Source organism: Taudactylus pleione, unplaced genomic scaffold (assembly GCF_031769625.1).
Source record: "Taudactylus pleione unplaced genomic scaffold, aTauple2 ptg000454l, whole genome shotgun sequence".
NCBI lineage: Eukaryota > Metazoa > Chordata > Amphibia > Anura > Myobatrachidae > Taudactylus > Taudactylus pleione.
Window position 1 is genome coordinate 12,206,871 of NW_028284856.1, and position 18,299 is coordinate 12,225,169.

An 18,299-nucleotide genomic window follows, 5' to 3' on the forward strand; every position below is an offset into this window, starting at 1 on the left:
ACTAAAAGACATCCAAATTCTTCCTTTGTGTTAGGACCCTTTGTCAGAAACATACATGCCTTGCTCTGTGTATTGGTATAAAGCATGTCTATGATTTCAGATACATGTGTCATAATTTCATATCCAATTATTGGTTTTCTAAAAATGTTTTACAAGAAAGTATTAGGCAAGATGTCCTTTAAACAAAAGGTATTCCTGTTTTCTCCATATTTGGATTGCCCATAAGGATTTTCTTGCAGTTTAACCAGAGTGTTCGAGCATTATTTGCAAGTCAAAACGGTAGACCTGAGTGCCAGCAATGAATCGTGTCGAATGAACCGGCATCAGATGCCACATGAGCCAGTGTGCTTGCTGCTTCTCTGTTACTCTTGCTTAAAGGAAACAGGGGGAGGGATGAGAGAAACTCTATCGCTAGATATCCAGATTTCTGTTTGTGATGCAGAGTCACGTGCTCTTTACATACCTTGACTAGTCAACTTGTTGTTTTTTTATCCTCTCATTTGAGGCTCTGTTGCTGCCAGGGTTCTTAATAAATAGACAAAGGAAGCGAAATGGATAATCATTGTAACAGTATGCCGAGGAAAGTCACTGCTGTGAGTAACCTGTGTTTTCCCGAGATCAGACGTTGTTTCTGTTTCCCTTGTACAGTATTGCTGCAGCACGGTGCAGACCCCAGCATCCGAAACACCGATGGCAAATCAGCCCTGGACTTGGCTGATCCTTCAGCAAAAGCTGTCCTTACTGGTAAGAGATCTACAGTCTTTCTCTACTCAACCAGCTTGTAGTTTTATTCTTTCTTTTTGCTTTATTTCATTCCTCCATTGACAGTACGTTCTCTTCTTTCTCTTTTAGCCTCTGCAATAAAAAAGACATTTGTTTACATTTTTTAAAATTCTGTTTGATATTCATGTCATGATTTCAAAGTGATTTATCTAGAAGAAATAGATTTTAACTGTTAATTGAACTACCCCGTTTTGTGATTTAATTCAGGTTCTCAGTAAGCACATTCTATCAAGACAGACTGTATGCTTGTACTTAGATTAAAGGAGGTAAATCATATAATTTAAGAAAGTCCTAAAAAGGGGAATCAGTTTTCTTTATGGGACTGCCTTTTAGTGGGTGTTACGTCTATTTAACGAATGCAGAATTATTTGCATTATATTCTGCAGCCCTAAGTAGGAACAGTTTTGTGTCAAATAGACAGCACCTCTGGGGTTAATGTTGCGACCCTTTATCCCTCTTCCTCCTGGGTTTGCCTCCACTTTACTTTTAATGCCCCTTTCCAATATTAAATCAAAGCTTTCTAGACTCTGGATCTTTGTTTCAAAGCTGTTCCTACGTCTGGTGCTGTCTATTTATATGACCTATACAATCCGGCAGCTGCTGGCGAATGAAATGAGCAGAACCTCTATTCCCATTCCTAGCAATTTGTCACCAAGGATATCAAAAGCATATTAGAAAGTGAGCAAAGCGTTCGTGATATGCTACATGGCCCGAGGGAGAAAACAAATGTATTTTTTTCTGAACAGTCTGTCTAGTAACACTCTGCATTTGATTGTGTAGGACGCCTGAATATTGGTGGTTCATGTGCTGCTTCCTGCTATTGGCTGTGATAAATAGCAGCAATTGTGCTGCCACCTACAGTGCTTAATGTGGCAGCTGGAAAAACTCTTCAGCAGTGCATATTTTATGGCTGTACGGGGCAGCTGTAAGGTGACTGCACAATGAGTGCTGAGCTGATCTTTTTAAACACTTGGGTGACAGCACATGGAATATTTTCAGGCAGTTGTATTAAATGCATAATATTTTGTGTAACTACTGGTGGCCATTCGGTGTAACCAAATGTCTTATATGTGTACACAAGAGAAATATCTTTTGAGCCACTCACCGCTCATAAAATGTTATGAACAAACAGTCGGATCTAATGGACAATAAAACCTGTGGTGTAGCATATGTATTTCGGAAAATATATCTATAGTTTTATCCAGCTTTGCAGTTTGTAGTTGGTTTTCAATTATGCAACTTTTCTAATAAACCTTTTGGGGGAAATTCAGTTGTTTCTTGCTCCCATCTAAAGTGACAGGTATAGCTATTAAATTGTTTTGGGCGCCCATCACTTATCACAGATTTCTGCTCACACCCTTCTGAGGTGCGAGCAGAAAACCACCCAAAATAGGGCTTTTGGGCGCATTAACTGCAGTGCGCCCAGCTTTTGATTGCCTTAATTGGCACTTAGCACGGGTAATGCCACTTCATGTGACTAATTCTGTGAATTATAGACATGAGAGAGCCCTCATCCCGACCAGAACGGGGCTGATCATGCAAGTAATTGAATTGCTCCCAGCACTTTAGACAAGGAGCTACAGGCACGAGAAACAATTGAATTCCTCCCTTTTGAGTCTGCTAAGCGAAATATGCCACAAATAACTGAGATTTGTCATTAATTAAAAGTTTTAGTACAGAGAGCAGTTGGGATGCCAAGATTTGTGTGATTGGCTTGCGTTTATTTATTTATTTTTTCCCTCATCAAATAATAATCCAGCCAAGTAAAAACTTGCTGGAACACAACAATTCAAATCATCATACAATACATTAATATCAACCATTGCAAGGTCCCCAAAAGAGGGAGAAAGGTCACAATAAGATAGTGACCGAAAGGAGGGTCGATAGGAGTCGTGAGGCAGAATCAATAACCCTACAAAATACCAACTGAAGCAACAAAAAATTATAGGGGATAAGGTTTTGGCAGACCTCCCTAGGAATCTAGGATAATCGGGGGGTCACTTTGAGGAGCTGGCAGAGACTGAAGCATCCTAACCATAGGATTGTCCCTATCAATATCAGAGAACCATCTGGTTGTTACATTTGCATAATGTTTGACTTGCATAAAACTGATAAGAGCGGAAGGTGGTGAACCTCTCTATCGCTTGAGCGTATGATAGAGACTGCTTAGCACTGACAATAAGGCCCTAACCATTTTCAACCCCTCTTGTTTTATAAATTAGTAAACGGGAACGATGCCATGCCACGTTGAAATTCTGGGCTGCCTAGAAATGGTAGAAATATTGATTTATGGGAATTCATGTTATGTTTGTGTCTTTAGATGGCCTGCATTCTTATAGGTAACAGAAATGTTTTCTGTACAGTGGATTTATACTTTGTTGGAATGTCATTGATGGGACAATGTAGTTGTACTGTAAATAGAAGATCCTCTCTGAAGAATTATGTCATTTAACCTACTCCTAATGCATATTAGCTTTTAAATGTATGACATTAAGGGGGGAATTCAATTAGCCATGCTAATTTAACCCCCAAGGGCTATCCAATTAGCCCCGAAGCTCGGCTACCGGCAGCACTTATTGGGGATTTTTTTCGGGACCTCAGCAGGCTCCGACAAAGAATCCCAGATAATTACCCTGTTTTCGGGAAGCTGGCAATTAAAACCCCCAGGTTCGTGAACGTGTCACAGATAATTTTTTTGGGTGTAAAAACTAGGTCTAATTGAATTGCCCGAAGCTAAAAAAAATGCGAAAGTCTAATTTTTTTGTCCCCTGAAAAATTATTGGGGCTAATTGAATTCCCTCCTGCTGCCGACAGCAACTTGCGGCTAATTAAATTTGCTCCAAATGTTTTGTCAATAAGGATCCCTCCCTCTGATTGTAAAAAACTGAAGTTGCTTCTTCAGGGTCCATAGGCTCCACAGGGAGACCTTGGGGTATAGGTTTGGGAACCAAATCCAGCACCACGCAGTTAAAACTTTCAGTTCCCAGGATGCACTGGGTCCACTCTCCCTATAACCCCGCCCCTGAGCCAGAGGCACCTCAGTTTGAGTAGGTGCCCGGCCGGAGTCAGGTCACTGATTACCGCAGAGGGGCTGTTTTAACTATTTTATTTCATTTTGATTTTATGATTTGTGGTAGTTTTACTATACAAAGAGCGTGCAGCTACAGACTGTCCATTGGACGTCTGTGCTGCCGCTCAGTCACCTCAACGGCGACGCAACATCAGTACTGATCTGGGGCTCTCGGCAGGAACCCGAGGTTCGTGCTAGCCGGGCCCTGCGGACTTCCCAGACTGTGGCCGGATCTATGGGGACAAGGTAAGGCGGGTCAACGCTTGCGATGACCCCAGTATGAGCAGTTATTGCCTCCAGTCTCAGGGGACAGATCGGAGGAGCTGAGGTGGATGCAGGCCCACCATACCCTGCGCTTCCACTAGACCACCAGGGATCGTATTGGCGCGGGAAGCCGGCATCCGGGGGGGTTAATATTCAGCCAGGTGAGACAGTCTTCCCTATTGTAGTGGTTTCTCCCCTCAGCTCAGCGCACCTTTTCATTGCGGTCTGGCTTTGCTGAGCTGCTTCCTCCTTGGGCCACACTTCCTCTGAGGTCTCCGGCGGCCGTTTTATCTCTGTGGTGCATCGCAGATCTCCTAGGACGGCATTTGGTTCAGTCTCCCTGCGCACCTCCCCTTTAGGTCAGTGTACATAGCGCTATAGCCTTCCCAGTCACTGAATCTGGGCATTTGACTGTAGTGCCATTTGCAGTATATTATATGTAATTAATAAATAACTAAATATATATATATATATATATATATAAATAAAATATCTCTGCATTGTATGTGACGTATACTAGCGCTGACTGTGCTTTTTTTCTGTCAGCTGTCAGTTTATTTCTATCCCTTTTCTTTACATTCTGCCCTAATATAGGTGTACTTAGGGTGGTTCTGAGACCTCACGTATATATATATTTGTGAGGTTGGTCATATATTGTTGTGTGCCGCACGTCGCCATATTTTAGGTGGAGCTGTGTGTTGCATACGCTGATAGTGGGTCCCTGCAGCTAATCCGAGCGCCAGTCAGGACCAGTATAGCGCTGCTTAATTTTTCCATTATAATTGTTAGTCAGATATGTCTGACCAGGAAATGGAGCACAATACTGCACCCATTTTGCTATTCTGCCAGTTGGGTGCTGCAGGTGTGAGTAAGGAGGATTTGACTCAGGAAGGGTTATGTATCAGGTGCCGGGCCCCTTAATGGACCCCCCCTTGGGCTGTTTTATTCTCAGACCCTGGCCTCCATTGCGGATCGCCTGGCGGCCCCCACAGTTGTAACTAGGGGTGAGCGGGTTCGGATTTCTGAAATCCGAACCACCCTGCCTCTCCGATCCGAGTCCGATCCGAGTCAGGCTCGACTTTTCCCGCCTGACTCGGATCTGAAATCAAGGCGAAACGTCATCATCCCGCCTTCCGGGTCTCGTGGGTTTTGGATTCTATATAAGGTACCCGCGTCGGCGCCATTTTCTCACTCGGCTGTGGACAGTGAAGAGGGAGGGTGGGAGTTAGGGCTGGCTGGGCTGTGTAGTGCGGTGTAGTGTTGTGCTGTGCTGCGCTGTGCTGCTGTTGTCCATAGGGGCTGTGTCAACTCCAAAGTCCTGTGCAGTGTCCCAGTCCTAAAGGGGTGCTGTAGTGTTGTCCAGGGGGTGCTCTGTCCATCAGGGGTGCTCCCCCCCAAGTGCAAAAAAAAATATATTTTTTTTCTGTGTTTGTGAATTGCGTGCGCAGTAGCCACACGTGCATCAACAAAGTAGCGCCAAGCGTGCTCCTGTGTCATAAATAAAGGGCCGGTTGGCTCGTCCGTTAAAGGGTGCTGTAACCCCCAAAGTGCACTCCAAAAATATATTTTTTTTTCTGTGTTTGTGAATTGTGTGCACTGCATCCTCAAAGCAGCAGCGCCAAGCGTGCGTCTGTCCGTTAAAGGGTGGTGTAACCCCCAAAGTGCACTCAAACACAAATAAAACATTTTCTTCTGTGTTTGTGAATTGTCTGCACTGCGGCTGCACGTGCATCAACAAAGGAGCAGCACCAAGCGTACGCCTGTGTCCCATAAGTAAAGAGCCGGCTGGCTCATTTCTTAAAGGGTGGTGTAACCCACAAAGTGCACTAGTCTCCAACAAAAATAAAAAATTATTTTCTGTGTTTGTGTTAGCCGCACGTATATATCAATATAACATAAATGGAGGACCAAACTCTCTCCGATTTAAAAATAAAATAGGGAAAGATCAAGAACCACTTCCTCCTAGTGCTGAAGCTGCTGCCACTAGTCATGACATAGACGATAACATGCCATCAACGTCCTCTGCCAAGGCCGATGCCCAATGTCATAGTAGAGGGCATATACAATCCCAAATGACAAAGTTCAGGAAAATGACCTTAAAAAAAGAACATTTAAATCATCTGAGGAGAAACGTAAACTTGCCAATATGCCATTTACGACACGGAGTGGCAAGGAATGGCTAAGGTCTTTCCCTATGTTCATGACTAGTGGTTCAGCTTCACATGACGATGGAAGCCCTCCTCCCGCTAAAAAAATCAAACGAGTTAAGCTGGCAAAAGCACAGCGAAGAACTGTGCGTTCTAAGAAGATATCACAAATCCCCAAGGAGAGTCCAAGTGTGGTGGCGGTTGCGATGCCTGACCTTCCCAGCACTGGACGGGAAGAGGTGGCTCTTTCCACCATTTGCATGCCCCCTGCAAGTGCTGAAAGGAGCACCCACAGTCCACTTGCTGATATGCAAGTTGAAGATGTCACTGTTGAAGTATAACAGGATGAAGATACTGGTGTAGCTGGCGCTGAGGAGGAAGGTGGTGAGGAGGATTCTGATGGTGATGTGGTTTGTTTAAATCAGGCTCCAGGGGAGACAGTTGTTGTCCGTGGGATGAAAAAGCCCATCACGGTCATGCCTGGGCAGAAGACCAAACATTCCACCTCTTTGGTCTGGAAATATTTCTATCCAAATCCGGACAACAACTGTCTTGCCATATGTACCATATGTAAAGGTGAAATAAGTAGGGGTAGGGACGTTAACCACCTAGGAACATCCTCCCTTATACGTCACCTGCAGCGCTTCATAAAAAGTTACTGTCAAGTTCAGAAAATTTGGCTAAGACTGTAAGCAGTCAGTCCAGGGACACCTAAATCCCTTTGTCCTGTTGTATCCAAGCGCCTGCAAACCACACTGTCAACTCCCTCCTCGTCAATTTCCTCCTTAGTCGGGTTCAGAAGTAGTCCTGCAGGCCATGTCACTGGCATGACTGACTCTTCTATCTGGGATTCCTCCGGAGGATCCTGCATTGCTACGCCTACTGCTGCTGTTGCTGCTGGGAGTCGTTCATCATCCCAGAGAGGAAGTAGGAACACCACTACTTTTACTAAGCAACTGACCCTCCAACAGTCCTTAGCTTGGAGGATGAAGTACGACAGCAGTCATCCTGAAGCAAAATGTATAACTGAGGCCTTGACTGCTGTGTTGGTGTTAGACGTGCGTCCGGTATCCGCCATTAGTGCAGTGGGATTTAGACAATTGATGGAGGTAGTGTGTCCCCGGTTCCAAATCCCGTCTAGATTCCACTTCACTAGGCAGGCGATACCGAAACTGTACAGAAACATCACAAAAAGTGTCCTCAGTGTCCTGAAAAAAACGGTTGAACCCAATGTCCACTTAACCACGGACATGTGGAACAGGGCAGACTAAGGACTATATGACTGTGACAGCCCACTGGGTAAATGTGTATCCCCTTACGCAGCAACAACAGCAGCGTCACCAGTAGCAGCATCTCCGAAACGCCAGCTCGTTCTAAGGCAGGCTACGCTGTGTATCACCGGTTTCAGTAAGAGGCACACCGCCGACAACCTCTTAGAGAAACTGAGGGAAATCATCGCCCAGTGGCTTACCCCACTTAGACTCTCCTGGGGATTTGTGATATCTGATAATGCCACCAATATTGTGCGGGCATTACATATGGGCAAATTTTGCTCACACAATAAATTTGGTGGTGCAGAATTTTCTGAAAAGCGACAGGGGCGTGCAGGAGACACTTTGGGTGGCCCGAAAAATTTCTTTCCACTTTTGCCATTTAGCGACTGCGTGCCGAAGACTGGAGCGCCAGCAAACACTCTTGAACCTGCCCGCCATCACCTGAAGCAAGAGGTTGTGACGCGGTGGAACTCCACCCTCTATATGCTTCAGAGGATGGAGGAGCAGCAAAAGGCCATTCAAGCCTTTACATCCACCTATGACATAGGCAAAGGAGGAGGTATGCACCTGACTCGAGCGCAGTGGAGAATGATTTCCGTGTTGTGCAAGGTTCTCAGGCCCTTCGAACCTGCCACACGTGAAGTCAGTTCAGACACTGCCAGCTTGAGTCAGGTCATTCCCCTCATCAGGCTTTTGCAGAAGCAGCTGGAGAAAGTGAAGGAGGAGCTAAGACGGAGCGATTCCGCTCGGCATGTGGGACTTGTGGATGAAGCCCTTCATTCGCTTTGCCAGGATTCCAGGGTGGTCAATCTGTTGAAATCAGACCACTACATTTTGGCCACCGTGCTCGATCCTAGGTTTAAAGCCTATGTGGTGTCTCTCTTTCCGGCTGATACAAGCCTGCAGAGGTGCAAAGACCTGCTGGTGAAAACACTGTCAGCTGAAGCGGAACGTGACATGTCAACAGCTCCTTCTTCATTTTCTCCCGCAACTGGGGCTGCCAGGAAAAAACTTAGGTATCATAAGCAACCCGCTGCAGGGCAGGCAGGACCAAGTTTGGACATCTGGTCTGGACTGAAGGACCTGGCAACAATTGACAGAATGATGGAGGATTACATTGGTGACAGCATCCAAGTAGGCATGTCAGACAGTCCGTACCTGTTACTGGCAGGAAAAAAAGGCAATTTGGAAGCCCCTGTACAAACTGGCTCTATTTTACCTGAGTTGCCCCCCCTCCAGTGTGTACTCCGAAAGAGTGTTTAGTGCAGCCGGGAACCTTGTCAGCGAAAGGTGTAGGAGGTTGCTTCCACAAAATGTGGAGAAAATGATGTTCATTAAAATGACTTATCAACTCTTCCAGGGAGACCAGCCTCCAGAACCTGCCCTTTGGACTGTCCACAGCCCCACCGGGGTTTTACCAGAATTGTGGCTTTTATGACAGCCCCCATGCACAGGGTATTTGACTGATACTGTATCTGGACGGCCTTCTGCTCTTAGCAGGATCCCCAGAAGTGCTTCAAAGCCATTTCCAGTTAACCCTTGCTTTAATTCACAAGCACTTATGGTTAATCAACTGGGAAAAAGTCCTCCCTGGATCCCTCATAAAGAATGATGCATCTGGGAGCCCTGCTGAGTTCTCAAAATCGTAGAATCTTTAACGTCAGACAAGATCTCCACTCTTCAACTATGAGTGCGCAGATGTCTCCACAGTGTCCATACACTCAGTACTTCTGGTTCTGGAATCCATGGGTTCCATCTTCAACATGGTGGAATATGCTAAGATCCATTCCAGGCCTTTGCAGAAACTATTCCTCTCCAGGTGGAATGGGTTCTCCATCGGTTCAGTGTTCAGACTATAATGCACTCTCTGGAGGTGCGAATGTCTCTATCTGGCGGCTATAGCCATCTCATCTAATAGGGTCACCCCTTTTTGGTTCCCGGACTGGGTAATCCTTACAACGGACGCCAGTCTCCAGGGCTGGGGCACAGTGACCGATCTGCACTCCTTTCAGGGCCGTTGGACATTGGTAGTTTCAACCCTGCCAGTCTACATATTGGAACTTCGAGCTGTCTTAAGGAACCTATCTCTGGCCCTACACATACTTCACGGTAAACCTGTATAGGTTCAGTTCGACCTATGTCTCAACAGTGACTTACATCAAGGAGGCACTCGAAGTTGGGCAGCTATGACAGAAGTGTCACACATTCTGACATGGGCCGAGGGTCACCTCCCGGCCATCTCTGCAGTGTTCATTGCGGGAGTTCTCTATGGGAAGCGGACTTCCTCACCCGTCACTACTTGTCTCTTCACCAAGAGGTGTTTTCAACTCTTAGTAAGCAGATGGGGCCAGAGGTGGCCCTCGTGGCCTCCCGACACAATCACAAATGCTGGTGTACGGGTCCTGATTACTGAAGCAACTTCGGAAATGCAATGTCAGTGAAGTGGACCTTACAATTTGCGTACATGTTCCTTCTGGTCTCCCTCCTTCCTCGATTTCTTCGGAAGTTCAATCAAGACGGAAGTACTGTCCTGCTGGTGGCTCCAGCTTGACCCAGACATAACTATTACTAGTTTTTCTACTAGTCTCTCCGTTGACTCTCCGTTTATGCTGCCTCAATGTCCGGACCTGTTGAATCAGGGTCCATTGCCTTTCCCCGGACCTGGATAGTCTGTCTTTGACTGTGTCCCTACTAAGGTCCGAAGGATTCTCTGTCCCTGTTATCATCAAGATGCTTAGAGCGCTTAAGCCAGCTTCTGCTGGGATCTACCACAGAGTGTGGCATGCATATTTCTAATGGTTATAGCACCAGTATCTACGATCCTCAAGTGTTTAGGATTTACAGAGTCCTTCCTGGCGTTCCTTCTAGCTGGATTGGGTCTAGCCTTCCGCCTGGCTTCCCTGGAAGTGCAGGTCTCGACATTGTTAGTATGGTTCCAGCGTAGAATTGCTCCACTCCCGGGTATCCAGACCTTCCTTAGGGGTGTTCTTTGGATTCTACCTCCCTTTGTCCCCCTAGGGGCTCCTTGGGATTTGGCAGTAGTTCTTCAGGCACTCCAGGGGCCTTCCCTTGAACCACTAGTTTTGGTAAACCTTACATGGTTTATTACTTAGACGCTTTCTTATGGCGTTTGTATCTGCCAGGAGTGTCAGAATCGGGGTGCTTCCTGTGGCTCCCTCTTCTGGATATTTCACCTAGACAGGGCTGTGAGTTGCACTCACCCTGTGTTTCTTCCTAGGGTGGTTTCTGAATCTCTCTTTATTCAGGAACTTATGGTACTGGCCTTTCAGTCACCTGGCAGGTTAGGTCTCTTTGGCTGTGGTCCGTGCTCCCAGGATTCACGTGGACCATACCAGTTCCTTTAGGGTATTCAGACTCCTTATTTGTGCTCTATGGATTTCACAAGAAAGTATGGCCTGCCACTTAATAAACATTGGCTCGATGGCTTCGTATGACTATCTCGGGGGCCTACACACAGGAGGGACTTCTTGTTCCGGCTTCTGTTGATGCTTATTCTACTCGGTCTGTGGGCCCCTCGTGGGCAGCTCGCCATGGCGCCTCGGATGTTCAGCCTTGCATGGTGGCTATGTGGTCTTCCCTTCAGACATTTCTAAGGTTCTATGTATTAGATACCTTTGCCTCCCAGGATGCTTCCTTTGGTCGCCGTATTCTCCTCTCAGTGCAGGAGCATCCACACCCTTATAAGGACTGCTTTGGGACATCCCCAAGGTCTCCCTGTGGAGCCTATGGACCCTGTAGAAGAAAATAAGAGATATGGTAAGAACTTACCCTTGTTATCTTTCTTCAAAGTCCATAGGGTCCACAGAGCACCCGCCCTGACGCACCTGGCTTCATATGGGCTGTGTTACTTGTCACTGGTTTCCCGTCTCCTCTGTGAGCTTGGTTCTTGTGTTCCAGTCTTTTGTTCTCTCTCTTTCCTCGAGGGCGTGGTTATAGAGAGACTGGACCCAGTGCAACCTGTGAGCTGAAAGCTTTAATTGCGTGGTGCCCGGATTTGGTTCCCCAACCTACAGTATACCCCAAGGTCTCCCTGTGGACCCTATGGACTTTATTAAAATGAGAGATCTGGTAAAAACTTACCTTTGTTATCTCTCTTTCTTCAATCACTTGTTGTTCCATAACTTCTAACGAATTATAATTGGAATGTCTAACAAAAACATTAGCTGACTGCACATTTTATTTTTCTGTAATTTCTTTCTGTCTTCATGATATGAGGACATACTGTTGAAATGTTTAATACATTTTCGATCCAACAAAATCAATTGACAACTCAGAAATTTTGGGCTTCAAGTGCAAAGGTTAATGATGTTTTGAATATTTGTAATCTTCGAGTTCTGATAAGCCTACATCTGGTACACTTAGCACAGGAATGCATGCCTCAGCCGGGGAGGACCAACGCAGTGTTATGTGAGGTCTGTCTCCTTTTGGTTTTTCAATTGCCATTTGTAATTGTTTTTTAAAGACTCCAAGCTGATAGATAATTCTTTGGAAAGTAGTGTGATATCAGAAATGTCATTTGTTCATTGACCAGCCAACATCACTAAAATCTTGTGTGGTCTGCAGATTAGATATTGATATAATCTGAGGACCACATACCTGTCTCAGGTGAATACCATATGAGAGAATTTATAAAACATTAATCAGTTGATTGAGCTTAATTTTCTGTCTATAGGGTGTTGGGGTGTGTGTTCTTACTATGGCATGGGTATCCTTCTTCAAATCAGCATAACTTGTATTTAAGTAGCTTGCCTTCAGTTACTGTCAGAAACGCAATTGATTTCACCTCCGAAGCGCCCATGTGATTGATGGGGCTAGTGTGAAAAGCTGCATTGTTGACATCTAAGCAATTACCTGTGGGTAGATAGAAAAGCAAAATATTGGCATTCACCTCCATTGTGTGCAATGATTATCTGCTTTAGATAATGGAAGCAACTGGCAGCCATGTTTGATGACTGCACACTGCATGATCTTATGGGTTGTAGGTAAGTATTATTGCTCAGTGTTTGTCAGAATGAAGTAAAACATAGCTGTAGATTTTGGAAAAGTCAGCTTTAAAGTAATTTTATTTAATCACCTCTTAAAGGTTCTCAAAAATGTTTACTTGTATTTTTGGCAGGGCTGTGTACATTAGAAGAACTGTGGCAGGGTAGATATTTGCTGCGCCTGAGAGATGGGTTAAGACCACATGCAGACTAAAAGCTTCATGTCTTTGCATAACATGGCAGTATTAGATCCTTTATGAGGTATGGCGGCCTAGTTTGGCCTATTCTCTGAGATGTGTGGTCCTACGACACTGTGCCCAATGTTAATAGGCCTTATTTTTCTGCTAATGCCGAAGGACTATCTTAAGAGTTCCATGGAGTAACCTTCCCTTTTACACCTGGGCTCCTATGTATGGCCTTCTAAAACTTTGAGAAGGACGAAAAGATAATAGAAATTTAAAAAATAAGAATTGCATTTTAGTGGTTCTATTGGGAGAGAGGAGAAAAAGGGCCTTGTTACTGCCAAATCTGGTGCTATGTTAGTACAAGTGAATCAATAAAGCTATTTTGGCTCTTCACCTTGTGCCCTTCCTGTACCTCAGGGTGGCAAATGGCAACAATCTTGCTTTGTCTAAAGCTTTTAAAAACCATGTAGGCTAATTGTTTTATATTGTTTTTAAATGTGTATATATTGAGAGTTTCTTTCAGTTGGAGGCCACAATTTTTAATGAAACAAATACTGACACTTTTCTACAGTGTCTTGCAAAGGTATTCACCCCCTTGGCTTTTTACTAGGGATGTGCAGGCTCGGATAGGTTTCAGTTTGCACGCCGAGTTCGGATTTTTCCCTCCAAAAAACGGGACTCAGAAAGAGGCAAAATGTCATCTTGCATGGACAAAAGTCCAGGAATGATGATGTTTGTCCATGCAAGATGACTTTTTGACTCTTTCTGAGTCCCCTTTTTTGGAGGGAAAAATCCGAACTCTGCGTGCAAACTCGAACCTATCCGAGCCTGCACATCCCTACTATTTACCTTTTTTGTTACATTACAACCTGTAATTTTTTAAAAAAAATTTGTTGTTATCTGAATTTTATGTGATGGATCTGCACAAAATAGTCTAATTTGTTGAAGTGAAATGAGAAAAATATATATAAAGAAGAATCTTTATAACTAAAAAATTCTGAAAATTGGCATGTGCATATGTAATCACCCCCTTTACTATGAAGCACCTCATAAGTTCTGGTGCAACCAATTACCTTCAGAAGTCACATAATTAGTGAAATGAAGTCCACCTGTGTGAAATCTAAGTCAGTATAAACACACCTTTTCTGAAAGGCCCCAGATGCTGCAACACCACTAACCAAGAGGCATCACACCATGAAGACCAAGGAGCTTTCCAAACAAGTCAGGGACAAAGTTATTGAGAAGTACAATTCTGGGTTGGATTATAAAAAAATAAATAAATATCAAAATCTTTGATGATCCCCCGGAGCACCATCAAATCCATCATCATCAAATGGAAAGAACATGGTACCACAACAAACCTGCCAAGAGAGGGCCGCCCACCAAAAATCACAGCCCTGGCAAGGAGGGCATTAATCAAGGAGGCAGCACAGAGACCAAAAGTGACCCTGAAGGAGCTGCAGAGTTCCACATCAGAGACTGGTGTATCTGTGCATGTGACCACAATAAGCCGTACACTCCATAGAGCTGGGCTTTATGGAAGCGTGGCCAGAAAAAATCCATTACTGGAGCTGCATACACACACAACGACTGAGTTAATGAACGATTTTAGTAAACTATTTTCTACCTTGAAAAAAATGAACTAAAATCGTTTACTAAAGTTGTTAATTTACTATGTTCATTTAAATGTAATGAACGATTTTTATGAACTACAAACAATTTTTGCATATTAACTTAATGAAAGTCGTTGAGTTGACAAGTCTGACTAAACTACAAATGTGAACGCGCATGAACAATAATCGTTCATCGTTTGACTCAGAAAGTGAACGATTTTTACAAATGATTATCGTTAAACGATATCGTTTAACGATAATCGTTCAAAAAAATCGTGTGTGTGTATGCACCTTTAGTGATAAAATAAGAAGACACTATTTGATTTTGCCAAATGGCATGTGGGCGACTCCCCAAATGTATGGAGGAAGGTGCTCTGGTCAGATGAGACTAAAATGTAACTTTTCGGGTACCAAGGAAAACGCTATGTCTGGCGTAAACCCAACGCATTGCATCAACCCAAGAACAACATCCCCACAGTGAAACATGGTGGTGGCAGCATCATGCTGTGGGGATGTTCAGCAGCAGGGACGGGGAAACTGATTTGAGTTGTGGGAAAGATGAATGGTGCTAAATACAGGGATATCCTTGAGCAAAACCTGTTTCAGTCTGCCTGTGATTTGAGAGTGGGACAGAGATTCACCTTCCAGCAGGACAATAATCCGAAGCATACTGCTAAAGCAACACTCGAATGGTTTAAGGGGAAACATTTAAATGTGTTGGAATGGTCTAGTCAAAGCTCAGATCTCAATCCAATTGAGAATCTGTGGTCAGACTTGCAGATTGCTGTTCACAAGCGGAAACCATCCAACATGAAGGAGCTGGAGCAGTTTTGCCTGGAGGAATGGGCAAAAATCCCAGGGGCAAGATGTGGCAAGCTCATAGAGACTTATCCAAAGCGACCTGCAGCTGTAATTGCCGCAAAAGGTGGCTCGACAAAGTACTGACTTTAGGGGGGTGAATAGTTATGCACGCTGAAGTTTTCTGTTATGTTGTCCTAAATGTTTGGTTCACAATATAAAAAAAAACCACAACTTCACAGTTGTAGGCATGTTCTGTGAATGAAATGATGCACATCTTCAAACAATCCATTTTAATTCCAGGTTGTGAGGCAACAAAACATGAAAAATGCAAAGGGGGTGAATACTTTTGCTAGGCATTGTATACTTTACCCAGTCTGGTGTGAGATTTATGTACTGGTAACAAAACTGTATATGAAGCGTTCTTGGCCACTGTAATTTTGGGTTTTTATAGATCAGGATAGCTGAAGACACAAAGCACAACACTGTATATGCTATTCCTGTGTACTTCCAATGATTCATGGATGAAGTATGTCTGCACTGGAATCATACAGTAGCATACCTGGATTATAGTTACTTACAATAAAGCCTACTAGGCTAGAATATTTAGGCAGACTTTGTTATGCACAGGCACCAACCTCCAATATATGTAGCAAATGGGGTTAAAAAATGCAATGAAGTCCTCCTATAAAACATTACAGCTCAGTGTAAGTTGATCTTTTAGGAGGATAGAGTATCCGAGTTTTAGCTCTGGAAAACCTCTGCCAGGACTGAACATCTGATTGTGTCATCATGTGACGTTCTCTCCTTGATGTAATGACTATTGCACCTGCATGTGTTTGATTGTTCTTCAACTCTTGCTTTGTGATTCCCAAGTCTCTGATGAGCAGGGTCCTTCCTACTCTCTGTCTTACATCTGCACCTTCTCAGACAACCTTGTATGTATTTTGTTTTATATGTATGAATTGTTATGATTTCAAGGCTACTACAGGGTCTTTGGCATCTTACAAATAAACTGATGATGATAAAGGTCATATACTTATAACTGGTCTGTCTCCTCAGTATTGATTCAACAGTATCTCCTCTATAACATTTATTTTGGGCAGACAGAGCTGGTCTATCCTGTGAACGTCAGAGCCATAATTACAGTTCCCTGACCCTTATTGAAAGTTTTCGTCTGCACCCTCTTCTTTTTCTACCCCATGCACAGAGTTCATACTGCCATAGTTAGTCATTTCAAGCGGGCTGCTTGCTGTAAGTTACTGTACCCAGCAGCCATCCCCGATTTACATGTGCAAATACTAATAATGTACAGAAAGCACCCACCTACTCAATCATTGACTTCCAGAGCAAGCTATGCTAATACACTACGATCTGTGTATATTTCATTAGTGCTGAGCACTGGTCATTGTAATCTGCAGCAAGCAGTCAGCACTCATGTACAGCCTATAATACCTTTATAACATATATCCTGCTCCAAAGTTATAAAGTCTGCAGTGGAGAAAGATACGAATATATCATGACGTCAGCGAAAGCTGATCCAAAGCGCTCTCTACCAGGATAAATAATCTATCGTCCAATTTAAGTAGTGTTATTTTGTTTTCCTTTGTATTAAATGAATATCTGTAGTATCCAGATGTTACAAGCTGTATTGTCTTCCTATTGCTTGCCAAGTTATGTTTTTAAGCGACAAGACATGGATGTATCATGAAAGTGGTAATTGACAAGCTTCCAGCCTGCAGAATGACAAGCAAGGGCAAAAATGAAGAAACTTTGTTTTTCTCATGATGTTAGACAGTTCTCATAAATCAGACACAAAGTGCTAAATTGCTGGAAGTTGACAAAATAAGAAATGATGAACTGTGCCTTCTGAAGCAGAGCTAGAGCAGCCTTTATTCCTCGTCCCTAGATGACGACCAGAGTTTACATTTTGTCTGTTGATTTAACCCCATCCTGCAAAAAATTAAAAATAATTTTTTGTCATTAGGCTGGATTATTATTAATTAACCTTACACTTTCTGGATGTCATGGTCTTGAAACCACATTGTTTTGAAAACCTACAGAAAACAATCTGATACTATATGCATCAAGTGATCATTCCAGACTGCTTAAAGAGACTCTTCTGATTTCTTAGAATATTAAGGATTCACAATGAAGTCCAATTGGCTGAAATGGATGAGGGCTATAGAGAAAGGTAACATGTAACATGTACTTGTTTGATGCTTAAAAAGGGTAATAAATAAACATTATCTGTAGAATTAGGGGAAGCTTAAAAGGATCCCCAAAATGGAGAGATTGATACTGAACACCAGGTTTGACATGGTGACAAGAGCATTGAAGAGGCATTGGCCGTTTGTTGTCACAGAACCCACACGTAAAACAAATCTGTCAAATAAAGCCCTAGTCACTCACTGTCGAGGAGCCAATTTGAAACTGACCTGCTGTGTACAGGAATTTCAGAATCAACATGGCTGAGGATCACATTTGGGAACCTGGAGCTTAAACTAAATCTCCTGCACCACATCTGCTTTTTATAGGTGTATACAAAAACCTATGTAAATACTCACAGCACCTGGGACATGGGTTCAATACCAAGCAGAGCACTATCTATGTGGAGTTTCTATATTTGTGTGGGTTTCCTCCCACAACCCAAAGATATACTGTCAAGTTAAAGGGCCTATCACAGAATTTAACCCATGTTTGAGACCGTGTAAAAGCCATTCTCCCACCTGTGAGTTGTGATGAACATTCACTGGGACCATCACACATCCACAGTGAGAGTTACTATAATGCTTGACACATACTTGGGGACTCGTGGCACAGAGTTATAAATGCTGTCGTTTTTCTCTCCTTGGGATACTTGTCTATTCTGATTCCCACATCTCTGCAAGACATATTGTGCATAAGTGGGCTAGTAGTGATTAGCTAAATCACAGTCATTATCAACCCTGATATAAACAGGATATTTGTTTATAAATATAAACAAATATACTGACTAATGGAGCATGTACACGGTCAGATGAACGATTTGACCAACAACTTGAATGATTTTGCCACTGACTCTGATATCCTGTGATCATTCAGAGCCAAAGCGCTGTACTTACACAAATACTTTATGCTGTTAGAAGGGATTGGGTACGGAATGCCGGCTTTCTGGATCCC

General features: G+C 43.7%; 1 protein-coding gene across 2 annotated transcripts in view; it reads left to right on the forward strand.

Moving 5' to 3' along the window:
- TNKS (tankyrase) overlaps nt 1–18,299 on the forward strand; it is a 252,832-nt gene that overhangs the window by 54,883 nt on the left and 179,650 nt on the right. For both annotated transcript variants that reach the window (XM_088448391.1, XM_088448392.1), the window contains exon 3: nt 649–744. In XM_088448391.1, the coding sequence (XP_088304517.1) occupies nt 649–744 (96 nt within the window). The remainder of the gene's footprint in view (nt 1–648; nt 745–18,299) is intronic.